This window comes from Molossus molossus, unplaced genomic scaffold (genome assembly GCF_014108415.1).
Source record: "Molossus molossus isolate mMolMol1 unplaced genomic scaffold, mMolMol1.p scaffold_m16_p_17, whole genome shotgun sequence".
NCBI lineage: Eukaryota > Metazoa > Chordata > Mammalia > Chiroptera > Molossidae > Molossus > Molossus molossus.
This window is the reverse complement of record NW_023425352.1, coordinates 28,044,029-28,069,203: the sequence shown is the minus strand read 5'-3', so window position 1 is coordinate 28,069,203 and position 25,175 is coordinate 28,044,029. Positions and strand designations below refer to the sequence as shown.

General features: G+C 51.4%; 1 protein-coding gene across 1 annotated transcript in view; it reads right to left on the bottom strand.

Annotated features, from left to right (window-relative positions):
* PDLIM1 (PDZ and LIM domain 1) overlaps nucleotides 1-7,054 on the bottom strand; it is a 46,267-nt gene extending 39,213 nt beyond the window's left edge. Inside the window, exon 1 of the mRNA XM_036265141.1 lies at nucleotides 6,850-7,054. Within this exon, the coding sequence (XP_036121034.1) occupies nucleotides 6,850-6,945 (96 nt within the window). The 5' untranslated portion in view covers nucleotides 6,946-7,054. The remainder of the gene's footprint in view (nucleotides 1-6,849) is intronic.
* Between the last annotated feature and the right edge of the window lie 18,121 nt (nucleotides 7,055-25,175).

Here is a 25,175-nt window from a genome sequence, read left to right as displayed (position 1 = left end):
AGGAGGGCAGCCTAGGGAAGGAGGGCGGCCTAGGGAAGGAGCTGGCCTAGGGAAGGAGGGAGGCCTAGGGAAGGAGGGCGGCCTAGGGAAGGAGGGCGGCCTAGGGAAGGAGCTGGCCTAGGGAAGGAGCTGGCCTAGGGAAGGAGCTGGCCTAGGGAAGGAGCTGGCCTAGGGAAGGAGGGCGGCCTAGGGAAGGAGGGCGGCCTAGGGAAGGAGGGCGGCCTAGGGAAGGAGCTGGCCTAGGGAAGGAGGGCGGCCTAGGGAAGGAGGGCGGCCTAGGGAAGGAGCTGGCCTAGGGAAGGAGCTGGCCTAGGGAAGGAGGGCGGCCTAGGGAAGGAGGGCGGCCTAGGGAAGGAGCTGGCCTAGGGAAGGAGGGAGGCCTAGGGAAGGAGGGCGGCCTAGGGAAGGAGCTGGCCTAGGGAAGGAGCTGGCCTAGGGAAGGAGCTGGCCTAGGGAAGGAGGGAGGCCTAGGGAAGGAGGGCGGCCTAGGGAAGGAGGGAGGCCTAGGGAAGGAGGGGCTAGGACGGAGCTGGCCTAGGGAAGGAGGCTGGCCTAGGGAAGGAGGGCGGCCTGGGGAAGGAGGGCGGCCTAGGGAAGGAGCTGGCCTAGGGAAGGAGCTGGCCTAGGGAAGGAGGGAGGCCTAGGGAAGGAGCTGGCCTAGGGAAGGAGGGCGGCCTAGGGAAGGAGGGCGGCCTAGGGAAGGAGCTGGCCTAGGGAAGGAGGGCGGCCTAGGGAAGGAGGGCGGCCTAGGGAAGGAGCTGGCCTAGGGAAGGAGGGCGGCCTAGGGAAGGAGGGCGGCCTAGGGAAGGAGGGCGGCCTAGGGAAGGAGGGCGGCCTAGGGAAGGAGGGCGGCCTAGGGAGGAGGGCGGCCTAGGGAAGGACGGCGGCCTAGGGAAGGAGGGCGGCCTGGGGAAGGAGCTGGCCTAGGGAAGGAGCTGGCCTAGGGAAGGAGGGCGGCCTAGGGAAGGAGGGCGGCCTAGGGAAGGAGGGCGGCCTAGGGAGGAGGGCGGCCTAGGGAAGGAGGGCGGCCTAGGGAAGGAGGGCGGCCTGGGGAAGGAGGGCGGCCTAGGGAAGGAGCTGGCCTAGGGAAGGAGGGCGGCCTAGGGGAGGAGGGCGGCCTAGGGAGGAGGGCGGCCTAGGGAAGGAGGGCGGCCTAGGGAGGAGGGCGGCCTAGGGAGGAGGGCGGCCTAGGGAAGGAGGGCGGCCTAGGGAGGAGGGCGGCCTAGGGAAGGAGGGCGGCCTAGGGAAGGAGGGCGGCCTAGGGAAGGAGGGCGGCCTAGGGAAGGAGCTGGCCTAGGGAAGGAGGGCGGCCTAGGGAAGGAGGGCGGCCTAGGGAAGGAGGGCGGCCTAGGGAAGGAGGGCGGCCTAGGGAGGAGGGCGGCCTAGGGAGGAGGGCGGCCTAGGGAAGGAGGGCGGCCTAGGGAAGGAGGGCGGCCTGGGGAAGGAGCTGGCCTAGGGAAGGAGGGAGGCCTAGGGAAGGAGGGCGGCCTAGGGAAGGAGCTGGTCTAGGGAAGGAGGGAGGCCTAGGGAAGGAGGGCGGCCTAGGGAAGGAGCTCGGCCAAGCCAGCACCAGCCCAGTCCCAGCACAGGAACAATTCCTTGGTGCTTTTCCCAGTCCTGATCAGCAGGACAGTGTGACCTCAGTGGTGATGATACTCTCAGCCCAGTCACCTGCTACACTGCAATACCTTAAGGCCCTTCTTCTCCCCTCTCTCCTCAAAGTCAAACCAGCCCCTAGGCATCCAGGAGGTGGGGGAAGGGGAGGGTCTCTGGTTACCCAGTCATAACATGGCCTGGTGAATTTCAGGCCAGGAGGCTCAAGCATTCATTCACTTACATGCTATTCCCTTTGATTCATCCTTCTCCTCCTCTCTCCTTAGATCAGCTGTGAGCAGCTGGACTAGTGAATACTTCTCAGATGATGGATTTCACAGAATGTGAGAGTGCAGAGCAAGGGCCATTAATGCCTAATGAGCCTTCGTGGACACAGATGAGCCCTGCTCTTTTGACCTTCAGGACATGATGTAAACCTACTTGAGTAGGATATAACACTTTTTTTTTTTAATCCTCACCCGAGGACATTTTTCCATATTTTGTTCAGATAGAGTGGGAGGGAGTGAGAAAGAAACATCGACATGAAAGGGACACATCAAGTGGTTGCCACCCACACAACCCAACCAGGGCCGGAGACAAACTGCAACCCAGGTAACATGCCCTTAGTGGGAACCGAACCCGGGTCTCTCTGGACAGCAGGCCGACGCTCTAACCGCTGAGCCAAATAACACTCTTTAAAAATCAGAAGAGAGTCTGGCTGGTGTGGCTCAGTGGTTGAGCGTCGACCCATGCACCAAGAGGTCACCGGTTTGATTCCCAGTCAGGACACATGCCCAGGTTATGGGCCAGATCCCCAGTGGGGAGCATGCAGGAGGCGGCCCATCGATGATCTCTCTCACTGATGTTTCTCTCTCTCTCCTCACTTCCTCTCTCTCTAAAATCAATAAAGAAAAAAAAAAACTTAAAAAAAAAATCAGAAGAGACCCTCTGACTCCAGTGTATCCATTACTAAGCACCCCTTAGGATAATGAGCAATTCCACCGCAAAACCACAAGCTCTTAGCAAAGGCTTCCCCAAGACTCAAGAGGCAAATGAGCAGCTCCTCCCCACAAAACCATCCCTTATCACTGGCCCCACCCCTTCCTGTCCTTTGTCAGTTGCTGAGAGAGAAAGTCAACATGCATAAGTAGCAATTTTGCCTGGGTGTGGATTCTCTGAAGGTTTCCCTTGAAAGCAACTAGAGGAAATAAGAAATTGACACAGAAACATAACAAAATAAAAACCTCAAGGAGATAGACAACTGGAGATTTGGAGTGGGAGCTGACAGAAAAAATCTCTGGGAACAGTGGCCAATGTGTGGATCATCAGGGAGTCCACAAAAGCCTTAATTGAGAAGCTGGGAAAAGGAAGAGAGCTAATTTATGTTCAACTTAAAGTTGAAAATCTGGCCCTGGTCCACGTGGCTCAATTGGTTGGTGGCTCAATTGGTTGGGCGTAGCTCCAGGCACTGGAAGGTTGCTGGTGATCGGTCAGGATAAAGGCCTGGCTTTCCAGCTGGTAGGGGGTGTGCAGGAGGCAGAGATCCATGTCTCACTCTCATATGGATGTTTCTCTCCCTCTCCCTTCCTCTCTAATAAATCAGTTTTAAAAATAAAAATAAAGCCCAGCTGGTGTGGCTCAGCAGTTGAGGGTCGACCCATGCACCAAGAGGCCACCGGTTTGATTCCCAATCAGGGCACATGCCCAGGTTGTGGGCCCAATCCCCAATGGGGGCCTGCAGGAGACAGCTAATCGATGTTCTCTCTCATGGATATTTCTCTCTCTCCCTCTCCTTTCCCTTCTCTCTAAAATCAATAAAGGAAAATAAATTTTTTTGAATACGTAAATAAAAATAAAATAAAGTTGAAAATCTGGACTGAAATTTTAAATCACAGTAACAGATGAAAACACTGAGGAGCAAAAGTAGCTACACACAAATACACACAAGGTGTTCTATATGATTCTGCTCAGAAACAGGTAAAATTAAGCTATGGTGTTCAGCAGGCATATCTGAGTGGTAAAACTATAAAGAAAAGCAAGGTGATTACCATAAATCATGACAGGGTGCCTGGCCAGTGTGGCTCAGTGGTTTGAGCTTCATCCCATGGACTGAGAGGCCCTGGTTTGATTCCTGGGCAGGGCTTCCAGCTCGATCCCCAGCAGGGGGCATGCAGGAGGCAGCTGATCGGTTCTCTATCACATCAATGCTTCTCTCCTCCTCTCTCCAAAAAAAAAAAAAAAATCGTGACAGGGTTATGTGTAAGCCTCTGGGGTGCTGGCAATGTTCTATTCCTTGACCTGGGTGGTGGTGATTACACAAGTATTGACTTTATAACAGTTTGCTATGCATTTATATTTTGTGACTTTTTAATTTCACAATAAAAAATAAGCTAAAAAAGAAACAAAAATCGCCCTGGCCGGTTTGGCTCAGCGGTTAGAGCGTCGGCCTGCGGTCCGGAGAGACCTGGGTTTGGTTCCCGCTAAGGGCACGTACCTCGGTTGCAGTTTGTCCCCGGCCCTGGTTGGTCGTGCAGGTGGCAGCCACTCAATGTGTCCCTTTCACATCGATGTTTCTCTCTCTCTCTGTTCCTCTCCCCCCCCCCCCCACTCTACCTGAACAAAAAATGGAAAAATGTCCTCGGGTGAGGATGAAAAAAAAAAAAAAAAAAGAAACAAAAATCAATTTCGGGCTTTAGCAGTTTTTAACAAAGGACTAGAGCCAACACCAGAATAATTCATGCAAGAGAAAGCAAACATAGCTGTTTAAATACAAGGCACTCCTCTCCCAGCCTAATTTTATGGTTTGCTTTGGTGTGGAGACTCAAAGTCTACCTATACAAATCCATACTAGCAAACTCCATCTGCCTAGGATGATAAATGTAGCACACCTACCAACCAGAAGGTGTGGACAACAACACTACATCAGTGCTCACGCCTCCTTACTATTTATTGTTCACTGTTTACAGGGCACTCTCGCTCGCATACCATAAGTCAGGCCAGTGGCTGGGGTTATCTCCACTGTAATTAAAGAAGGCAGCCTCCACAATAGAAGGCTCACCCAAGTTCAGCTCAAGTAGGCAGCAGAAACCAGACCAGCCCCAGATCTCAGATGGCCACTTTCCCATTCCCAGGAGGAGGCCCCAATTGTTCCACGTAGAAATATGAGATGAAGAAACAAGTCAATTACTGTCCACATGAGACTACACCTCCTCTGAGTCACTTTCACTTTTCAATTAAAGCACCTACCAAGGTGAAAATTCGCTTCCCTCACTAGAACATAAACACCTTGAGAAGAATGGAGTTGTGTCCTCTCATTTCTGAGACCCCAGGGCTTCACAGTTTCTGGAATGTGCTCATTAAACATGTGCTAATAAGTAAATAAATTAATTCATGAATACACAGAAGGTACAAACTAATGAGTTTACAGTGTTGTTTTCCACCCCATATTGTCATTCCCACACAGTGCCATTTGCATTAAGACTTTTTAAAGCAGTTAAAATGCCAGGTGGTAACTGCCCTTTTAACAGATTGCCAATATATTTCCACTTCTTAAAGAAAGGTTGCATGTCATATATAAATTCAGAAGTGGAGAGGGCTGACAGGTTAATTATAGACACAAAGAGTGAGGACAAATGGACTATGAGGTAAGCGAGTCTAAATGTGCCTTCCCTGGACTAGCATTTATTAATAAGCCTGCAAAGATTTACTGGGCATGGCTAGGTTCAGCTCTGTGTCAGGCTTGGGGGCGGTGGTCCAGATAGGAGGAAGGCAGTTTCTGCACTTGAGAAATTCTGCGGAAGACAGCCTGTACTTGCAACAATCATTGAAGAGGTCCCCTCAGGGCAGCAGGTGGAAGACAGGGCCTAAGAACTGTGACACCTGCTTTGTTGGGGGCATGGAATGGTCAGAGAAAACCTCCTCAGTCCTGTGAGGCCCACATGGAAGGAAATGTGGGCAGACAAGTCAAGAGGAGGCCCCCAATTCTTTTCCTCCTGCACCTCCCACCTACTCCTTCAGCTGCTGGTGGCAGGGATTTAAGTCAAAAGGACCTACAGGGATCTTCCCCTTCCCTCTCCACCCTCACCTCCCTCCAAAAAAAAAAAAGATATTCAGATGGCTGGAGAGGCAAGTTTAGGGTCAGATTTAGCAAGTAGATGGGCCCAAGAAAGGAATGTGAGACCTTAAGGCAAGGTGTGGACACTTGGCAGTGCGTTTTGCTCCCTCTTTTCATTCAGTCAAAAAATACTTATTGGCTGCCTTTGTAAGTAAGAGGCAGTGAATGTGACGACTCTCAGTGGGTCATCGAGCTTGCCTTTAGCCCAGACTACATGATCACAGCCTGGGCCCCCAGAGTCTGGGTCTCCCCTCGGTTTCGGCTGTATTTGGGAGTGATGGGTCTGGTGGTCTCCGACTGAACCTGGGCCCTTCCAAAGAGATGAGGCCCTTCGAAGAATTTAATTATTCCTTTGATTCAAGGATTCCCGGGGTTTCGAAAAGTTCTGAGCGGTTGATAGTCTGGGAATGCCAGGAAGAAATATGGCCATGGCCATTCTCCCAGAGAGGGGGGTGGGGGTGGGGGTTGGGGAGAGAAAGTCCAGAAAAATTTATTCGGGTTTTTTGTTTGTTTGTTTGTTTGTTTCCAAAATTCCGCCTTTCCCAAAAAGCGTTAGGGAGGTGAGACCCGCCCATGGTTCAGGTCCAAAGAGTAAGAGACAAGCCCTTTCGGTTGTGTTTCAAGTTAATCTCACTCGCTCCCAGTCAACTTTCCACCCGCTCCACCTCACTTTACAGGTGGTCCGGGTGTTTCCAAACCACCTTCGCCACCCTGAGACTTGCGGAGAACCGAAAGGTGTTATGCACCCGTGTGCGGGGTCCGTGGGGACCCTCTTTCCCTCGCCGCTCGACAAAGCGCGTCCACACGCCGGGCCGCGCTTCCGGGGCGAAGGAACGAAAAGTGCCCCCTTCTTTCTCGCCGACTCGGTAACAGCCGGCCCCCAGGCTCGCCCCGCCGCGCCGAGCCCGGGAAGGGGCGGCGGGGGCGGCGGGGGCGGCGGGCCCGAGGCGCGCGGAAGGCTCAGCGCACGGTGCTCCCGGCGCACCTGGATGCGCCCGGCGGCCCCAGCTCCGTCCCCGGATCCCGAAACTGCCGTCTCGGACAGCGCCCGCGGGGCCCCGGCCTCCCCGAGTTTCCTCTGAGCCACCCCGCGCCCCAGCCCGGGGACACCCCGCTCCCCGCACGTCCCTGGCTGCTCTTACCCGGGAAATGGCGAGAGGCTGCTCGAAGTCCTTGCCCCCCACGAGACGGAAGCCCCATGGCCCCGGGCCCTGGAGGACTATTTGCTGGGTGGTCATGGCACGGCGATGGTGAGCGGCGACCCACGGGCGCACACGGGGACACGCGGGGGAGGACGCGGCGCGGCGCTGGGCTTCCTCGGCAGCCACCCGAGCGAGTGCGCGCGCCTCGGGCCGGGGAGCCTGGGGCGGGCGGGAGCGAGGGCGGGGGCGGCTCCGCCCAGGCGGTGGTGCGGCCTCCCGCCCCGCCCGGCCTCCCCGCCCAGTGTCCCGCCGAGGGTTAGGGACCCACCCGAGAGAGTCTCGAGTCTGGTGGGGGCCTGGTTCTCCAGCTCCGCCCGGACCCCAGCACCGCCGAGGGCGCTAGGGGAGAAGCCAGCAGGTTCCGACGGACTCGCGCTTGGCGCTTTTTAGAACGAGTTTAGAAGAGCTGTGCAAAGTCAACCCTCTGAGAGCAGCTCCATCTGCACAGTTGCTTTTTTGTAGTTGGTGATGATGTGCAAAAGGTGCTTTCGAATGATCTCATTTGATGCTGTAGAGCGGACTAGGCATCTAGCCCCATTTTACAGCTGATGTAACAGGGTCGGCCTGAGGTTAAAAGGCGCCCGAGGATACACAGCTCGCGGCTCCCGGAGCTAAGGAAGCCCTCACGGGTGCTTTTATAATGCTAATGAGACCACGGCACGTTGTTGTACAGTAATTGGAATTCAAAACCTTCCTAGAAACCTTTCCTCCAGGGGAGAGTTCGCTGTAGGTTCTGACCGGAACAGCTCAGACCTCAAGTCTGGGGCTGGCCAAGGGCTAATACGAGGAAAGGGCACTGGGTCAAGTGGGAAGACCTGGGTTCCCAGCCTGCCACTAGCCTCCCTCTGGCCTCCTGGCACCCTCATCCTTGAGTGCTTTCTCCGTGCCAGACCACACCATGCCTCACGCTGGCCACTGGGTCCCTGCTTCACTCCGAGTAAAGCCGAAATCCTTAAAAATGCTTATAGGGCCACCCACAATGAGGCCAACACCCTCTCTGACCTCATCTCCTCCAGCTGCCCCCCACCCTTCTCCGGGCTTCTCTACTTTGGCCTTAGGGCCTCTGGAATGCTCACCCGTGGCTCTCTCTTTGTTTGGATGTCATCATCTCTGAGCGCCCTCCTAAAACCTCCTCTCTGAAACAGTCACCTTCCCTCAGCTTGATTTTTCTCCATTGTATTTATCACCCTCTGACATGCTCCGTATTTTACTTAGTATTTGTCCCGCCCCCACCCTTAAGCATTAGTTCCATGGGGGTAGGGTGTTTATCAGTTTTGATTAAGGCTGTATCCCAGTGTGGAGAATAGTGCATGGCACAGAGTATTTAACATTGGCCGTTCTTAGGACCACTTACCTTCTCTGGGGTCCAGGTTTTTCATAGTTTTCTTGGAGCGCATTCATTGAGGCATCAGGGCCCTGCTCAGTGCTTGGCAGGGAACACATGCTCAATGTATGTGATATAGTGATTTATGAAACATATATATTTGGTCATTCAGATGGCCAAAGTATATTTCTCAGAAATATTTAGTCTTCGTCCACAGTTCCTGGCTCATAACTCCCGAAACCCACAAAATTCCCAAGTGTAGGAAAGATAAAGGTGTCTTTTGTTATGCGAATGAAGTGACTTTAGAAAGCACCTATGGATAGGGGCTGGTTGCCTGGAGAATCAACCACAGTGTTTAGAGGTTTAGAATTTTCAGTCCCACACTCCCCACCCCCACCTCGGGAGTGGGGAGGGGCTGGAGATGAAACCAGTCGCCATTGGCCAGTGATTTAATCAGCCATGCATTAAGAAGCCTCCAAAAAAATCGACTGACTATAACTCAGAGGTTCTCAAAACCTCTTGGGTTTGGTGAATTTGCTTTTGAGAGCTGCCAGGTTGGTAAACACATGGCGATGCGGGGAAAGTGGTGCACTTGGAAATGGCTTGGAATCTCTGCACACCGCCTCACAAGCCTTACCCTATGCATCTCTTCCATCTGGCTGTTCCTAAGTCATATCCTTTTACAATAAACCAGTGATGTAGCAAGTAACAGATTTCTGCGAGTTCTGTGAGCCGTTCTAGCAAATTAATCAAACCCAAGGAGGGGAGGTTGTGGGAACCCCTGATTTATAGCCAGTCGGTCAGAAGTACAGATAACTTGGACTTGTGATTGATTGGCATTCTGAGTTGGAGGGGGTCGTTGGAACCTCCGCTCTACAGCCAGTTGGTCAGAAGCCAGTTGGTCAGGTTTGAGCCTGGGCTTGAGGATGGCTTCTGAAATGTGTGTGTGTGGAGGCGGGCAGTCTTGTAGATAGTGTCAAAATTGAGTTGACTACTTGGACACCCTGCTGGTGTCTAAGATTGCTTGTTGGGGGTAGGGGAGTCCACCCCACATTCCATTTAGGTCCAGGAACCTAATTCAATCTATTTGTTAGAAGTGGGGCTCTGCCTCCCTGTGATCCTGGACTACCTACCAGGGAGCCCTATGCATAGATTACACATAAAGAATCATCTTACATGTCTGATTGTATCACAGCACAAATACCTATTTTTAGGAATGGTTTGCTTATATTTAGAAATCAAAGTGGATTTATGTTATCTATATATCCCTCCCACCCCCTAGCATTTCGTGAGTCTGAGAAAAAGGATTAGAGTTACAGCCAGAAACCAGCCTCCTGCTTCGTTGAAGCCCCAAATCCACCCACTTTGATTAAGATCTTGCTGATTAGAAAACATGCTAGTGTTTCAAGTCCCTGCAGAATTTGGAGGGAATCGCCAAACTTTGAGTCTGCCCTTAGATGTGTAGCAGTTTTGAATATTTTGTGTCCCAGAAGGAGAAAAAGGCTGAAAAGCCACCGTTTCTTCGCTCCCTGAGGAGGGGGCCTGCCTCTCGTGCATCCTCCTGTGTTCTGCTAGCATGGGCCTGCTATGCACAGGTGCCAACAGTGCTTATTCTACACCACCTTCTTTACAGACATGGGTACTAGTGTGCTTGCGAAGGCTGTGAGCTCTCAGTTGCTTCATTTCATTGTTAAATGTTCTCAGTTGCAGTTTGGATCTATACAGCAAAAGCTATAAAACAGTCAACCCTTTATCTCAGTCATCCCCTTTCTGGGCAGTGATTCCAAGGACATAATTTAAACGAAGAAAAAAAGCTATATGTACAAAGATATTTATAGCCACATTATTTATAATGACCAAAAAAAATCAACCAGTAACAGAAAAGTGGCTAAATATGGTATGGCCATATGAGGGAATAGTATGCAGCATGAAAACAATGACCAGAAGGACTAAGAGGAGACGGGGGAAATGTGTTTTCAGAATATGTACAAATAAGTTGAATAAGATTATTTGTAAACCAAATATTATTATTTGTAAAATTTATGTTAAAAATGGCCCTGCCAGTGTAGCTCAGTGGTTGAGCTTCATCCCATGCACCAGGAGGTCTCTGGTTGGATTCCTGATTGGGCGGGGCACATGCCTGAGTTTGGGGCTCCATATGTGGTGGGGGGCATTCAGGAGGCAGCTGATTGATGTTTCTCTCTCCCTTCCTCTCTGTCTAAAGAAATCAATAAAAACATATTGTTAAAAGTGAAAACTATGTATTCTTAATGCTAAAAATTTGGAGAAAGCACAAAAACTAACATTGTATTGGGAGATGGAATTGGGGAATTTTAAAAAGAATTTCCTCTAATGATCATGTAACATTTTCAAAATAAATAAATAGAATAAAATGGCTTCAGCTTCTTGGATTGGTGACTAAAGGAGTCTTTCTGTGGGTAGGAAATCTTCAATCTTTTTAATCTCCTCTAACAGCTAGCTCCGAGCTGGCCACACAGCATGTACTCAGAAATACCTAGACCCATTGACAGCTCAGACCCCAGAACACAGCAACCCAGTCTTATTTTAAACACCAATACTGATTACCCCTACTCTCCAGTTTCCTCAGACACTTGACTCCTGCGGAGGCCTTAAGCAACCTCTCTGGACTTCAGTTGCCTTGTTTTTATTATAGAGCATTCCATAAAATTTTGTTGACCTAAACAGTCTCCACTAAATATCTGGATATGGGGGAAGGGGCTAGTGGGGAAGCAGGAGAATGCTGGAGAAATGGCAGCGAGGAGGGCAGGAGAAGAACAGAGGAGTGGTCCAGGAAGTCAGGGGGGACGGTGGGTCTTTACAGCTCTCAGTCCAGTTTTACAAATGCCCAGATTCCCCCAGTCTGGCTTCTGCAGAGCTGGCAACCCCCCCGCCCCAGGGTGCTGTTGCCAGGACCCCCCAGGGCCACTATGTGGATGGAGACAGAGCGCAGGACTGTGCTAGGCTTTACATATGGTTTTATTTAATCCCCGGGTCCTGGACTGGCCTAGATGCTGCAGAGCTCCCATCCCTGAAGATCGCCACCAGGGCCCCTCCTCTGAGGCTGAGCGGTTCTGGCCCTGGCCCAGGTGGGAGCGTAGGTTACTCCCAGACGCAAAGTCTACGCTGGGATTTGAGGCCGGCTCTGCCCAGCGGCAGAAGACCGCCATAGTCGCTGGCCGGGTGCACAGCGACTCCCACGTCCCCAAAACGGTGAAACTGCCCGGGGCGCCCTGGTCAAATGACCGCCGAGTGACATGCTTTTTTTCTGTAAAAAGAATGAAACCTGAGCTCAGAGGCTCGCAGAACAAAAACACCTCCCCACCCCCACCCCATCCCACCGGTCCAGTCCCATCCGATCCTCAACCCTGCTCCCAGGGGCAGCGCGTCCCTTACAGGGACCCCACGCGGCGGCGCGCTCAGCGCCGGCGGAGGGACTGCTCGGCTGTGCCAGGGACCGGGCAGGAATAGGCTCCCAATTTTTGCTTTTCTCCAGCTTCCGGCTCCAGCCCAGAGGAAATCCTGAAGTGGCCACTGGGGATTGGGCGCCTCTCAGGTTCCAGGCGGCACAGAGCATGCAGCTTGGCGCTAGGACCACAAGGACGCCTGTGCACCTGACCTGGCTGGGGTTCCCTGGGGGCTGGTCAAGCTGTGGACGGATGAGCTGTTGAGTCCAAGGCCATGTCCCTGGTAGACAAGAAACTGAGGCCAGCCCCAGAGTTGAGGCTGCGTTACCCACATACCTCCTGGCCCCACTGGGCAGGTGGTACCTGAGTCCTCAAACGCAGAGAGAGCCAGGACACTACCATTCCACAAGCATGCCTGAATATCGAGAAGAAATTCCTAAACAGGATCATAGATGAAGTGGCTTATAGTAAACATTTATACTGGAGAAGTTAAGACAAAAACACAAAACGTAATATAATTTGTTCACACGATAATTAATAAATTAATAAAAATGTTATTAATCTGCTGATGGGGCCTCTTTTAAATTTGTGTGGTGAACATATCTCATTTTTGTTACTGTATTTCTGTGGCTGTATATGTAACTTCATCTAGAGAAACTTTAAAAGTCTAAAGTTGAGCGTTTTGCTCAGTGGTTAGAGCGTCGGCCTGCGGTCCCGAGAGATCCAGGTTCAGTTCCCTATAAGGGCACGTACCTCGGTTGCAGTTTGTTCCCGGCCCTGGCTGGGTCTTGTGGGTGGCGGCCACTCGATATGTCCCTTTCGGGTCGATGTTTCTCTCTCTCTCTCTTCCTCTCTCTCCCTCCCACTTAATCTGAACAAAAAAATGGAAAAATGTCCTCAGGTGAGGATTAAAAAATAAGTCTAAAGTTGAGCCTAGCTCTCATGGAGTCACCCCTTGGCCGCCTCCCCAAGAGGAGAAAGGTGGCTTGGGGTCAGGGCTGCGCAGCAGACCTCAGCCCAGTACTCAGACGATAAACACTGTCCTCATTGCTAAACAGTGACTGTGAGTCCGTGTGCAAGAGGAACCTGACGTATTTTTTTACGTTGCATTGGAACAAGAGTCAATGAAGTGTCCTAAACCCTGAAGCACCGAAGCACAGCCCAGATCCCTCTTTAGGGAAGGACTTGTCCCAGCTGCTGGGAGGTAGACTTTCAGCCCTTTGAGGGCCTGTTTTTTTTTAAATCTTCACCTGAGGACATTTTTCCATTTTTTGTTTAGATAGAGTGGGAGGGAGAGAGAGGAAGAGAGAGAGAAACATCGACGTGAAAGGGACACATCGAGTGGCTGCCACCCACACGACCAACCAGGGCCGGGGACCAACTGCAACAGAGGCACGTGCCCTTCGCGGGAACTGAACCGGGGTCTCTCTGGACCGCAGGCCGATGCTCTAACCGCTGAACCAAACCGGCCAGGGCTGAGGGCCCGTTTTTGCTGCCCAGGCTGATCTAGCTGGGGCTAAAGGACTGGCCACTTTGGCCCACCATGGGACGACTCTGATGGGTCGTTCTGGCTCTAGAGCTCCCTGTGGAACGGTTGAGGCTACCAGGCCTGCGTGGCAGCTTAACTTTGCCCTCTGTCCAATTCAGCTTCCTCTTCGTGCCCCTCCACAGGCATTGAGCCCAAGGGCCCTCCTTAATGAACAACTTGCATGCTATACTCTTCTCTGGGAGCAGGGAACCCAGCCTCCAACAGGCCCAGAGAGGTTAACAAGTTTCTCTAAAATCACTCAGTAACCAAGTAACAAGGCAAAGTCTGGGCTGGGGAGGCAAAGGAAGATCTGTGGGGTCTGGAGGGCTCTGAAACAGAGGAGGGAGAGGCAGGCAGGAGGTTATTCAGAGTTTCCTAGGATCCCAGAGGACTCAGGTCCACAATTCATGGAGGTCCCAGGGCCAGATCTCCCTGCTCCACTGGGGGACACCCACAACCCAAGTGTCAGCCAGTCAACTAGACCAAATTCCTTAGTAGATGGCTTTCTGAACTCCTTTTTGAAGGAGGTGGAATTTGAGATAAGCTTTAAAAGTATCAGCAAATAGGAAGGCAGAAAGGCCACAACAGGCAGTAGAAACAGAACAAGGTAGTAGGAGGGGCGAGACAGGGTCGGCTGGAATAACATCACCGGACAATAGGCAGGCTGGAAAATTCTGTGGGGAGGGCTCTGAATGCCAGTGATCAGAGGTGGTGTGCAGTGGAGACAGGCAAAGGCTTCCCTCCAGCCTCATTCCACCCATTCCACCCATGCACTCTCCCTGTGACATTCCCCCCCGGTCCATTTCCTCTGGGGCTTTGCCTGAGCTTCTGGCCTGGTCTGGCTATGGCTGATACTGAAACTGGCTATTTATAGCAGTTGGGGACAGATGGAGTGGCAGGGCCAGTTTCCATGACGCCAGGGCTCCTAGAGGGTGGCTTCCTCTCTGCTGGGTCCCCACCCACCCCCTCTGGGTTCATCTTCTCTCCTATTACGTCTAGCACTCTGTTTCCATGTGGTCCGTCATTCGTTGGGTAGCATCAGGGCTGCTGCTGGGTAGGACCAGAGCAGGAAACCAGCTGGAAATGACAATGCTAACTCCCAGGTGTCACTACCTGTTCCCCTTGACCCTCCCTCATTAGGCCACATTCTCGGCTGAGGAGAGGTTTCAGCCGTCACCACTGAGTGCTGTGGGCCTGGGGTCTTCTCCTACCCCCAGGCCCAGCCACCTAGCTTCTGCCTTCGGGCTCCACCCTCTGTCCGCCTGAAATTATGAATCCCAGAGCATAGGAAGAGAGGTTACAAACTACAGAGTCTGGAGGTTAAAGAGATCAGAAAAAAATGAAGTGGAAGAATGACCAGGCAGACGTCTGCTATCGTAGCCAGATGTTAGCTCCTATTTTGGGTCTTTGAAGCAAGGTAAAAAGAGAGTCCTGCCATTTGTCAGCTGCGAGGATTTGGCCAGTCATTTAGCCAAATGGGACAGTTTTTTTTTTTTCTCTTTTAGTCAGCAACTATTTAGTGAACACATTCTATTTGCTACTCATTAGAAAATCAACAGCAAACAAAACAGACAATAGTGTCCTTCTTCATGGAACTTGCATTTTAGTGTAATGGACAAACACTAAAATAAATAAGTAAACAATGTGGTATATTTTGTGTCTGTATGGTTATGCAGGTGTGTGTGTTTAAATAAGTATGTGTATGTATATGTGTATTTGCATGCATGTTTTCCTGCCAAAGGGGCCTGGAAGCAATGATGCTCCAGAGCTCTGAGTTCACCTGGTATCCTGATCTTGGTTTCTAAATGCCAGGAAAGGTACCAGCGCTTCTCAAGGAAATTCTAGGGCTGCGGCAGGACAGGTACCCAATGAGCCCCGAGGAGCTGGTTAGGTAGGAAGCAAGGAAGTGCTTGAAAAAGTGGGGGGCGTGTGTTACAAGGGCACAGAGGCCTGCTTAAAGGTGCTCCCCCTGTCCAATCTGGAAAACTTAAGCATTAAAATAATGAGGAATTCTAGTCTATCAGAAAAAAACAAGGATCAATAAGTTCACATGGATGGATGGAGGGATTACTGAAGGAAGGAAGGGAGAGAGGAGGGAGGGAGAAAGAAAGAGGGGTCCCCCTTATATTGAATGGAATCCAAGTGGAATTCTGAGTGCCAGCTAGGAAGTGTGGAGGGAGTATAAGAATTTGAAAACCATCATTTGGCAATTATCATAGTAAAGATTAATTCAAACAAGAATCATCGTTGGTCCCAGCTGGTGTGACTCAGTGGTTGAGCATTGACCCATGCACCAAGAGGTCACCGGTTCTATTTCTGGTCAGGGCACACGCCCAGGTTGTGGGCCCAATCCCCAGTGGGGGGCATGCAGGAGGCTGCCAATCCATGTTCTCTCTCATCAATATCTCTCTCTCTCTCCCCCTCTCCCTTCCTCTCTCTCTAAAATCAATAAAGAAGACTTCCGGTCAAGATGGCGGCGTAGGTAAACACGGTATCGCGTCCTCCCACAACCACATCACAGTTACAACTAAACTACAGAACAACCATCTTTCAGAACCTCCTGAAATCAAGCTGAATGGAAATCCTACAACTACGGAATTAAAGAAGCAGCCACATGGAGACTGGTGGGGACAAATTGATTTGGTAGCAAATCTAAGTACAAAGTAAAGGTAAAAAGGAGAAAAATCAACCCAAAACCCCAGAATGTAAGATTTAGAAGATCTACTTAATTCACCTCACAAAGATTCCCTTAATGGATGTGGTTGAAAATACGCAAACTCCAGCTTGGGCCTTCTGAATGGAATCCAAGTCAGGACATACAAACCATACAGAATCCTAGGAACCGGGTAGGGGACATTTCGTCTCCGTCCTCTACCCTCTTTTGGTCAGTGGCGTGACAATCTCTCCCCAGAAAGGCTGGTAGTCACATCGGTGTTTTCCGACCTCCTTCCCATCTCAGCACTCACGCCGGTGCTGCTCCTTGTGAACACCAGCTGCTCTCTCCAGGCCTCCCCAGGACAACCAACATCTCAGCACCTCAGCAGCTCAGCTGCTCCTTCCTGGCACAGGAGGCTTCTCAGTGGGGACTGTTTGGTCTGCATAAAACAGCAGCCTGAGGCGGTATCGTCTAAAGTCACCAGAAGAGGACTGCTTGGGTAGGGCATGAGCTGAACTTCAAAGGTGGCAGAGACTGACAATAAAACGATGGTTTGTTCTCGTTTCTTCTAAAAAAAATAAAATAAAATCAATAAAGAAAAAAAAATTTTTTTAAAGAATCATCATTGAGTACAGAATGTAGGGTGAGAGTTTGACGAGCAGGACGTTTGTACAACCTACAGATTGCTTATGGGGGGGCGGTACAATACATGGCAAAATGCAACACCACCTTGCCAGATCAACATTAACATCAGCAGTGAGGGGCAAGAGAACAATGTGTGACTCAAACATGACATTCCGAGGACACAGCATTGCTATGTAACAGTCCAGCCAGAAAGCATAACCTGAAAATAACCACAGGGAAACAGCAGATAACCCCCAAATAAATTAAAGGGGGTGGGGGAGCAGGACGTTTCTTCAAAAAGGGCAATGTCATTAAAGATGAAGAAAGTTTGTGGAAATGTTTCCGATTAAAGGAGAGTAAAGAGTCAGGTAGTCCCAATGCAGTATATCTGATGGTAGCCCCGCCCCTGCACTGGAGGGAATAAATGGATACAGATGGGAGGTTAAAGTGTATCAATGTCAAATAAACTGGTTGATAACTAGATGGTGGCTGTTAAGAGAATGACCCTGTCTTTAGGAAATGCGTGCTGGACTATTTAGAAATAAAGGGCTGCATGTAACCAAGTCTCAAACGATTCAGAACAAAGGCGTGTATGTGTATGTGAGTGTGTGTGTGTGTGTGTGTGGAGAGAGCTCGCTCGCTCGCTCGCACATGCGAAGCACATGGGATAAGATGTTAACAATAGGTGAATCTGCTAAGGAATATATGATGTTCTTTTTACTGTCCTTACTCTTGGAACTTTTCTGTGATCTTAAACTTATTTCCAAATAAAATATTAAAAAAAATTTTTTTCTTAATCCTCACTAAGAATATTTTTTCAAATAGCTTCAGATGGGCGGAGAGAGAGAAACATCGATGTGAGAGAGACACATTGACTGGTTGCCTCCCACACAACCCTGACCAGGGTTGGGGACGAACCACAACCAAGGTATGTGCGCCCTTGGCTGGAATCATGCCCTTGGCTGGAATTGAACAAGCGACTCTTTGGTCCGAGGGCCAACCCTCTAACCCCTGAGTCAAACCAGCCAGGGCAATAATTTTTTTTTTGTATGTGCCCCTAGTGGGAACTGAACCTGGGACTCTCTGGTCCTCAGGCTGACGCTCCAACCACTGAGCCAAACTGGCCAGGGCTAAAATGTGTTAAAAGGAAAATATATGGCACGATAGACCATATATTCTACGGAGAAGAATGAAGCAGGTTGCAGATGTCAAAAATAAAAGTGATGAGGGAAGACTTCTCTGGGAAAGTGATTTGAGTTGAGACCTGAGCCAGGTGAGTGAGCACCCCATGGAGCTGTCTTTGGGGAAAGCATTCCGTGCAGAGGAAATAGTAAGCTCCAAGATGGGAAGTCCTGGCATGTCCATGGGCGTGCCCCAAGTGAGGGAGGAGTAGGAGATGAGGTCAGAGAAATAACAGAGAGCCTGGCTGGGCATTGGAGAATCACTAGGAGTCGGAGGGGAGGACCAGGGCTTTACGCAGAGGATCAGCAGGCTCTGCCTTTTGTTTTCAGCACTCTGCTTGCTGTGTTGAAACAGATGGAGGAGGAGGCAGGAGCAGGGCAGGGAGCAGTCAGTGGGTTGTTGTCATAATCCAGGCCAGGGATGATTACTGGCTGGGACCCAGGGTGGAGACGGGAGGAGTCTGGGAGCAGCGCGGGATTCCGCCTGTATTGTCGAGCATTGCTGATGGATAAGAAGGGAGGTACCGGAGGGGTGTCCAGGATGACTCAGTGTTTTGGCCTGAACAGCAGCTACAAGGATGGAACTGCCATTGATGAAGATGGGGTAGCCTGTGGGAGAAGCCGCCTTGGGGGTACGCTAAGGAATTTAGTTCTGGGCATATTTAAGTTTCAGTGGGGCTATGGAACAGGCAGTTGTGTGTGGGGTCTGGAGTCCACAGGAGAGGCCCTGGCCAGAGAGGAGCATATAATAATGGATTTTTAAGACACGAGAGTGGATGAGGATACAGGGGACTAGGAAAACAGGGAAGGACCCAGGATTGGGCCTGGGGACACCAACTGTAAGATGTTGGCCTGGGAAAGGGGGAGGGACCACCGAAGGTGCCTGAGAAGGAGCAGCCAGCGATGCAGGAGAAGCAGGAGAGGTGGCGCCCTGGCAGCCAAGGGAAGAAACGGTTCCTGGGAGGGAGAGGGAGCAGGTGTGTCAAAGCGGCCGCAAGCCCGGGGCGTTGAGAACTGAGACCTAGCATGATTTAGTGGTGGGGAGGTCGTTAAGGTCCTGATGAGAAGGGCTTTGTTAGGGTGTGGGAGCAAAATCCCGAAGCCAGTGGGCTCAAGAGGGAGTAAGAGGAGAGGAATGGAGACAGAAAGAACAGACAGCTCTCTTTTTTCCTTGCTTTTATTGTTGACACTATTACAGCGGTCCCCATGTTCCCCCTTTGCCCGCCTCCACCAGCCCCCCCACCCAGCTCGTCTGAGGCCTTTTGCTGTAAAGGGAAGGAGAGAAACAGGCAGGAGCCGGAGGAGGCACAGGGCTGAGAGGTTTCCCTCACCTGGAAAGCCGGGACTAGGCCTTCTTTGCAGGGTCATGGAGAGGTTGCTGCATGTAAGGGACTTCATTGTTTCTAGGAAAACGGGACACTGTTGTTCCTCTTATCCTGGCCCTGCCGACTCCGGTGAGCTCCCCAAAGGCCCCCGGCCTGAAGTCGAACTTGCTCTCGGTCATGTTTCTCTAGGCAGCTCCTCCTGAGAGCTCTGGGCCTCCTGCTGGAGTCCCCCTTCCCCAGCCCACGGGCCTGCGCCTCCTGTCGTCTTCCAGACGTGCCCTCTGACTGCACACAACTGCCCTGGCACAGCCCTCTGCCCAGGCTGCTTCCCCTGACTGGCGGTGCTCAGAGAGTATGTGCAAGGTCGTCCATCAGAGAAGTGTCCATCATCACTAATACTGGAAACATCCTAACTGTCGACGAGAGAGGGCTGCAAGGTACCCCACGGAGCCTTCACACCGGGACAGCAGGACTCCTTCAGCGAGGGTTAGAGACGCCTCCGGGCGTCAAGGAAGGGCTCGTGGCAGTGAAACGTACACAGTGCGTATGTGTGGAGCTCCTAAGGAGGGTGTATCTCAGCGGTAATAATTCTGTGAGTTCTGATTTGCTTCGGTAACTTTCTATTGTTTCATTTTAAAAAGTAGAAAAAAAATAGCTTGTACAAAAATGGTGTAATAGTGCAAGTTAGGAGAATAGATGGCCCAGGCAACAGATTATAGAGAGGAGGTCGGGGAACATTCGTACTGGAGGGAGAAGAGGGAGTGAGCTGGGAAGGAATTCGAAGAACAGCGAGCAGAAAGGCAGCCACAGCGCGTGGGAGCCAAGGAGAGAGCTGGGAAGGGCTTTGCTGGTGACATTCACTGCTTGTTGGCTTCCCCAAAGCCATCCGCACCCCCTTCTGGCAATTTCTTTACAGGTAGGAGCAGCCCTGCAGTGGGCTCCAGCCAATGAGAGTTGGGAAGACGGCTACTAGGCGCGTAGGAAAATGTTTTTCTTCCCCAATGAGGGAAGCGTGCGGAGAGAAAATCCTGTCCTGTGTTACTTCGTGCTTCCTGCCTTCAAAGCGGTTGTGAGGATGACATGCTTGGAGCTGCCATGGTCGTGGCCAGCTTGTAATCTTCTTTTCTGTGAAATACGAGACATACCTGTCACATAAGCTGTCACTTGTTGGCCACCTGCTCTGGCAGTAGAAGTTATGCTGAATGTTACAGGAAGTACAGAGTGCAAAGTTCACGGTGGCCTCAGAGCCTGCGATCTGTGACCCCGCAGATGGGAGCCACGGGGCGGGCTGAGGTCAGTGTGGTGTCGAGGAAGCACAGGCAGCGTGGCTGGACCACGGGTCAGAGAGGCTTGCGAGTGGCAAATAATAGGGTGACGTGGAATCGGCAGGCATACGTGAAGATTTCTTCTATGCCGCTGCCGCTGGCTTGGCTCTGGCGGAAGACTGAGGAGGGAATTTTCAGTGTGACTTCTTTGGGGAGCTGTAGACTTTCCGGAGGTATTCTGGTCTGCAGACTTGTCCCAGCTGTCAGTCCCCGGCAGGCAGTGGAGTGTGATCAAGGGAAAGGACACTGGCTTTGGAGTCAGGCTGCATCCACTGACTTGCTCTCTGCCCTCAGGCTGCATTCCTCGCAGTCCCAGGTTCCTACCTATACATGGAGACAAGAATACCTACGGCCCCTGGCCGGGGTGGCTCAGTGGTTGAGCGTCCACCCAGGCACCAGGAGGTCGCCAGTTCGATTCTCGGTCGGGGCACATGCCCAGGCTGTAGACCAGATCCCCAGTGGGGGGCATGCAGGAGGTGGCCAATCAATGTTCTCTCTCATCAGTGCTTCTATCTCTCTCTCCCTCTCCCTTCCTCTCTATCTGAAATCAATATAGGAAAAAAAAAGAATACCTACCTCCAGGATTGGCGTGAGAAATGAGAGGAGGCCTGGACAGTGCTGGTGTACCACAGGCCCTGGAATACCTGTGCTGGGCTTTGCAGGTTGCCTTCCAAACACTTCTTCTTGCTCCTCCCTAGCAGAAATCCACTTTGGCCCAGGCAGCTCCTCCTCCCAGATGAGGGACCTGGGCCCAGAGAGCTAAGTGGCACGTCTGAGGCCTCAGAGCCGAACAAGGATCAGAGGCAGCAGGTCTTCTGAACCCGGGTCGTCAGACTCCTGGCCCACTGTTCTTTCTCATACCTCTCGTTTGGGGAGGAACGAGCACATTTCTCCAACATAATAAGGTACCTGGCACTCAGAAGTTCGAAATTATAGCCTGTTTCTCCCCAAGAGCAAGAGACAGAAGTCACACGGCTTCTGGGACCTAGACTCAGAAGTGACATACCCTCTTCTGTCGTCGTCTGGATTCATGTTCGGTCATGCAGGCCAACCCTGACAGGATGCAGAGGGGACCAGGCTGCGAGTCCTGAGGCTTGCTTGGAAGCTGGCCACCACACGCATCTCGACATTTTTGTGAAAACAGTGTTGACGTTACAGATCTTCTGAAAGGGCCCGAGGACTCTGAGATCTCACCGACCTTGATGCTTTTAGCGCTCATCCATCTACATGGTTTATGCTGCTATGAAATGATTCTCAGAGCTACCTCTTTTGCAGATCCATCTCCGTTGGTCAGATCTCACTTGAAAAACAAGTTTTCCAGAGAGGCTCTTCATCCACGCAGCATTTTGCTTCTGCTGATGGCCGAGTGAGGGTGTTGCAGAGCAGAGCAGCCATCTTCCAGGACACACTTCCTAAAGGGTCACATGGCCACTCATAATCCCATCAAGGCCTTGTGACTTTATGGGTTCATCTCAAATATTTTCAATCTGAACCACCTCTTGGCTAATCCATTCAATAAATTACCTGTATCAAGTAGGAACTTTAAATAATTTTTTCTTTAATTTCTTAATTTTTAGAGTGAGAAGGGAGGGGGAGGAGAGAGAGATGGATTGATAGAGAGAGAGACGGAAACACTGATTTGTTGTTCCACTTATTTATGCATTAATTGGTTGCTTCTTGTATGTGTCCTGACCCAAGATCAAACCGGCAACCTTGGTGTATCCAGACAATGCTCTAACCCACTGGGCTAGGGCTCAAGTAGGAACTTCTTTCATTTTTCCTAAAAAGCCTCAGCAAGTGTCCCCGAGACAGGCTTGATTTCTACATTCTCAGACTTGACAAACACACCCATGAACAACTCATCCAGGTGCTCGTGACTTTGAAACACTAGTCTTTGTTCCTTCTCAGAAGAGTCCTAATACAGCTGAGCTCTGCCCCTCTTCCTGACATCAGCCCCTCCTCCGCCGTGTCCTTCTCCAGACCTTGGCCAGCAGAGCTTCAGGACACAGCCCGCCCTCAGCTGCACCGAAGTCTGTGCTCCGCCAGGGCAATAGAGTTCCAACTCCAGAGTCTGTCTCAAGACACTCAAGGTCCAGTCTGCACAGCAGGCCATTGAGGTGCCCATGCAGCTGCCTTCTTGCCTTTCTACAGCAGTCACCCCTCGCCTCGCCTGTTCCACTCCCCCACCCCCCGATTCTGGTGGGTGCAATTATATTCCACCCCCTTGGGCCAACATGACCAGGCCAACGAAGGGTAAATATCCACGCTGGGCCTGCCAGGCCCTGGGATTGTCATCAGGGAAGCCAAACAGGAAGGCCCTTTGGCCTAGTCTGGAGTCAGAGAGCCAACGGGGGCCGTGTGACCCGTTGCTTTCAGTCGGTGAACACGCAGCCAACAGGACGGCAGCCGCAGGAAGACGGACACGGCAGAAAGTGCATCTCTGGTCTGTCCTGCCTGAGGCCGAGGCAGCTCCCTTTGCAGTGATGGCTCAGGATGGCCAGGAGCGCTGGGCTTCCAACACTCCTCACTGAAAAGCACCGCACACCACTGACTCTTCGGCCTCAGATTATGTGGTGAGAGAGCTGCGTCTTGAAGGAGATGTCGAGAGAAAATAACAGGGCGGAGAACTCAGCAAAGAGAAAAAGAGGACAGAGGGGCTGGCCAGAGAGAAGGCAGGGGAAGCAAGGAACCACATTTCATGGAAGCTGATAATGAGCTTGTTGAGATTGGGTGGTGGGGAAACAGACACTCCTGTGGGCTTGGCGGGAGAATACATTGCCTTTTATTTATTTTTTTGGGAAGGCAATTTGGCAGTTTCTCAAGATTTGAAATGTTCCTGCTCTTTGAGCCAATCGTTGTGTTCAGTGCAGCAGTGTTTGTTGTGGGAGAAAGCTGGCAATAATTTCGAACATTTGCATCATCAAAAGGGGGTTGGTTAAGTACATATGGAGATACGTCCCCGTTCTATTGTTAAGGGAATAAAAGACTATGCAAAGCATGTTTATACATGTGGGTATGTCACCTGTGCAAAGAAAGCTCGGAGGACCGTGCACTGGATAGTTGGCCCTGGTGATCTCTGTGGGGATGACTGTCATCACTGAGAATTTTCACTTTCTAGGTTTGTATGAGCCCAGAATGATTTGAGAAATTAAGCTCTGCTCTATTTCTGCTGTCGTAGGAAAGTGGCAAGATAATGTTTCCCTTCTTTCACCATTGTATTCTGAGTTCTAGAATCTCTGACCCCATGGGTTCATTCATTTTTTTATTCACTCTTTTATCTGATCAATAAAGGATGAAGTGACTGAGCACCAACCATGTTAGACACTACAGACCTTGGCATGTAATAGCAATGCGGGAGTTTATATGGATGTGTTAAGGGACAGAGACGCGCAGAGGAGACTAGGATGCTGGGGCGGGGACAGCAGGGTCCTGTGTGTATAAAGTGGTTAGAGAAGGCCACCAAGACCTGAAGGACGAGAGCCACACAGCTCTGGGGGAAATGACCTTCCCGGGGGAGAGCACGTGTAAGGTTCCAGAGCTGAAGCCCGCTGGGAGTTCAGGTTCATAGGGCCGCGTGGCTGGAGAGAGCAATGAGGACGAAGCCAAGGTAAGGGGGATGGGCGGGGCTGTGTGCCCGTGGCGTTGAGGCCACCAGACCGCTGCAGGGTTGTGGACCAACTTTAAAAGGGGCGCTCTGGCTGCTCTGTGAAGACCAAACGGGAGGGGGCACGACTGAAAGCAGGGAGACCAGGTAGAAAACGATGATCCGGCCCTGGCCGGTTTGGCTCAGCGGTTAGAGCGTCGGACTGCGGTCCGGAGAGACCCGGGTTCGGTTCCCGCTAAGGGCATGTACCTTGGTTGCAGTTTGTCCCTGGCCCTGGTTGGGTCGTGTGGGTGGCAACCACTCGATGTGTCGCTTTCATGTCGATGTTTCTCTCTCTCTCTCTCCCTCTCACTCTATCTGAACAAAATATCGAAAAATGTCCTCGGATGAGGATAAAAAAAAAAAAAAAAAAAAAAAAAAAGAAAACGATGATCCGATGATCCGTGTGAGGGAAAACGGCTTGGGCTGTGGTGGTAGGGTGGGTGGGTTCCGTATGTACTTTGAGGGTTACAGCTAATGGATTTGTGGAACGAGACGGGGGGCATGAGAGACATAGCCCTGACTCAGGGCCCAGCATTGGGGCTCAGACCTCTGGAAAACAACCTTCTCCCAGGACTGGTTGAGGCCTAAGCCCACTGAGGAGGTTCCCACCGAGTCCCCCAAAGAGACAGCAGGGCAGACGTGCTTTGAGTTGAAGGAGGAGGCGAGACAGAACCAGGGGAGAGGGTGGAGGTTTTGGGTTTTCTGTTAAGGGAACCATGGCCCGTGTGCAGCAGGCCTCATCCCAAACGGTGATGAGGTGATCCTAGCCCTGGGATGCCAGGGGAGGCTGGATGTTTAGTGCCATGGCCCTGACACAGTTGGGTTGCGGGGGGGGGGGGGGGGCAGAGGGCATTTCTGAGCACTGTAGCAAGGGAGGATGCAGCCAGATGTAATTTGATTTACAGAAACCCAGTGTGGTGTCACTTCCTGTACCCTTGTCTGGTAGAGCAAGTCAAGACCCATTATACATATTTCATAATGTTTTGCTTTTAAAGATATATGCATTATTTTTGTAATCAGAATAAAAACATATAGAAAGAATAGTGAAATGGTCAACAATAATTTAAAGAGGGTCATGGAGTCAGTTTATTGAGAAAAGAATTGGGTAAGAAGGGGTATCTTCAAGGAATGGGGTAGAGGCCAAACGGCAAGTGATTAAGAATGAAAAAGGAGTCTGGCCAGTGTGGTTCAGTGGATTGAGCATCCTCTCATGGACTGAGAGGTCCCGGTTC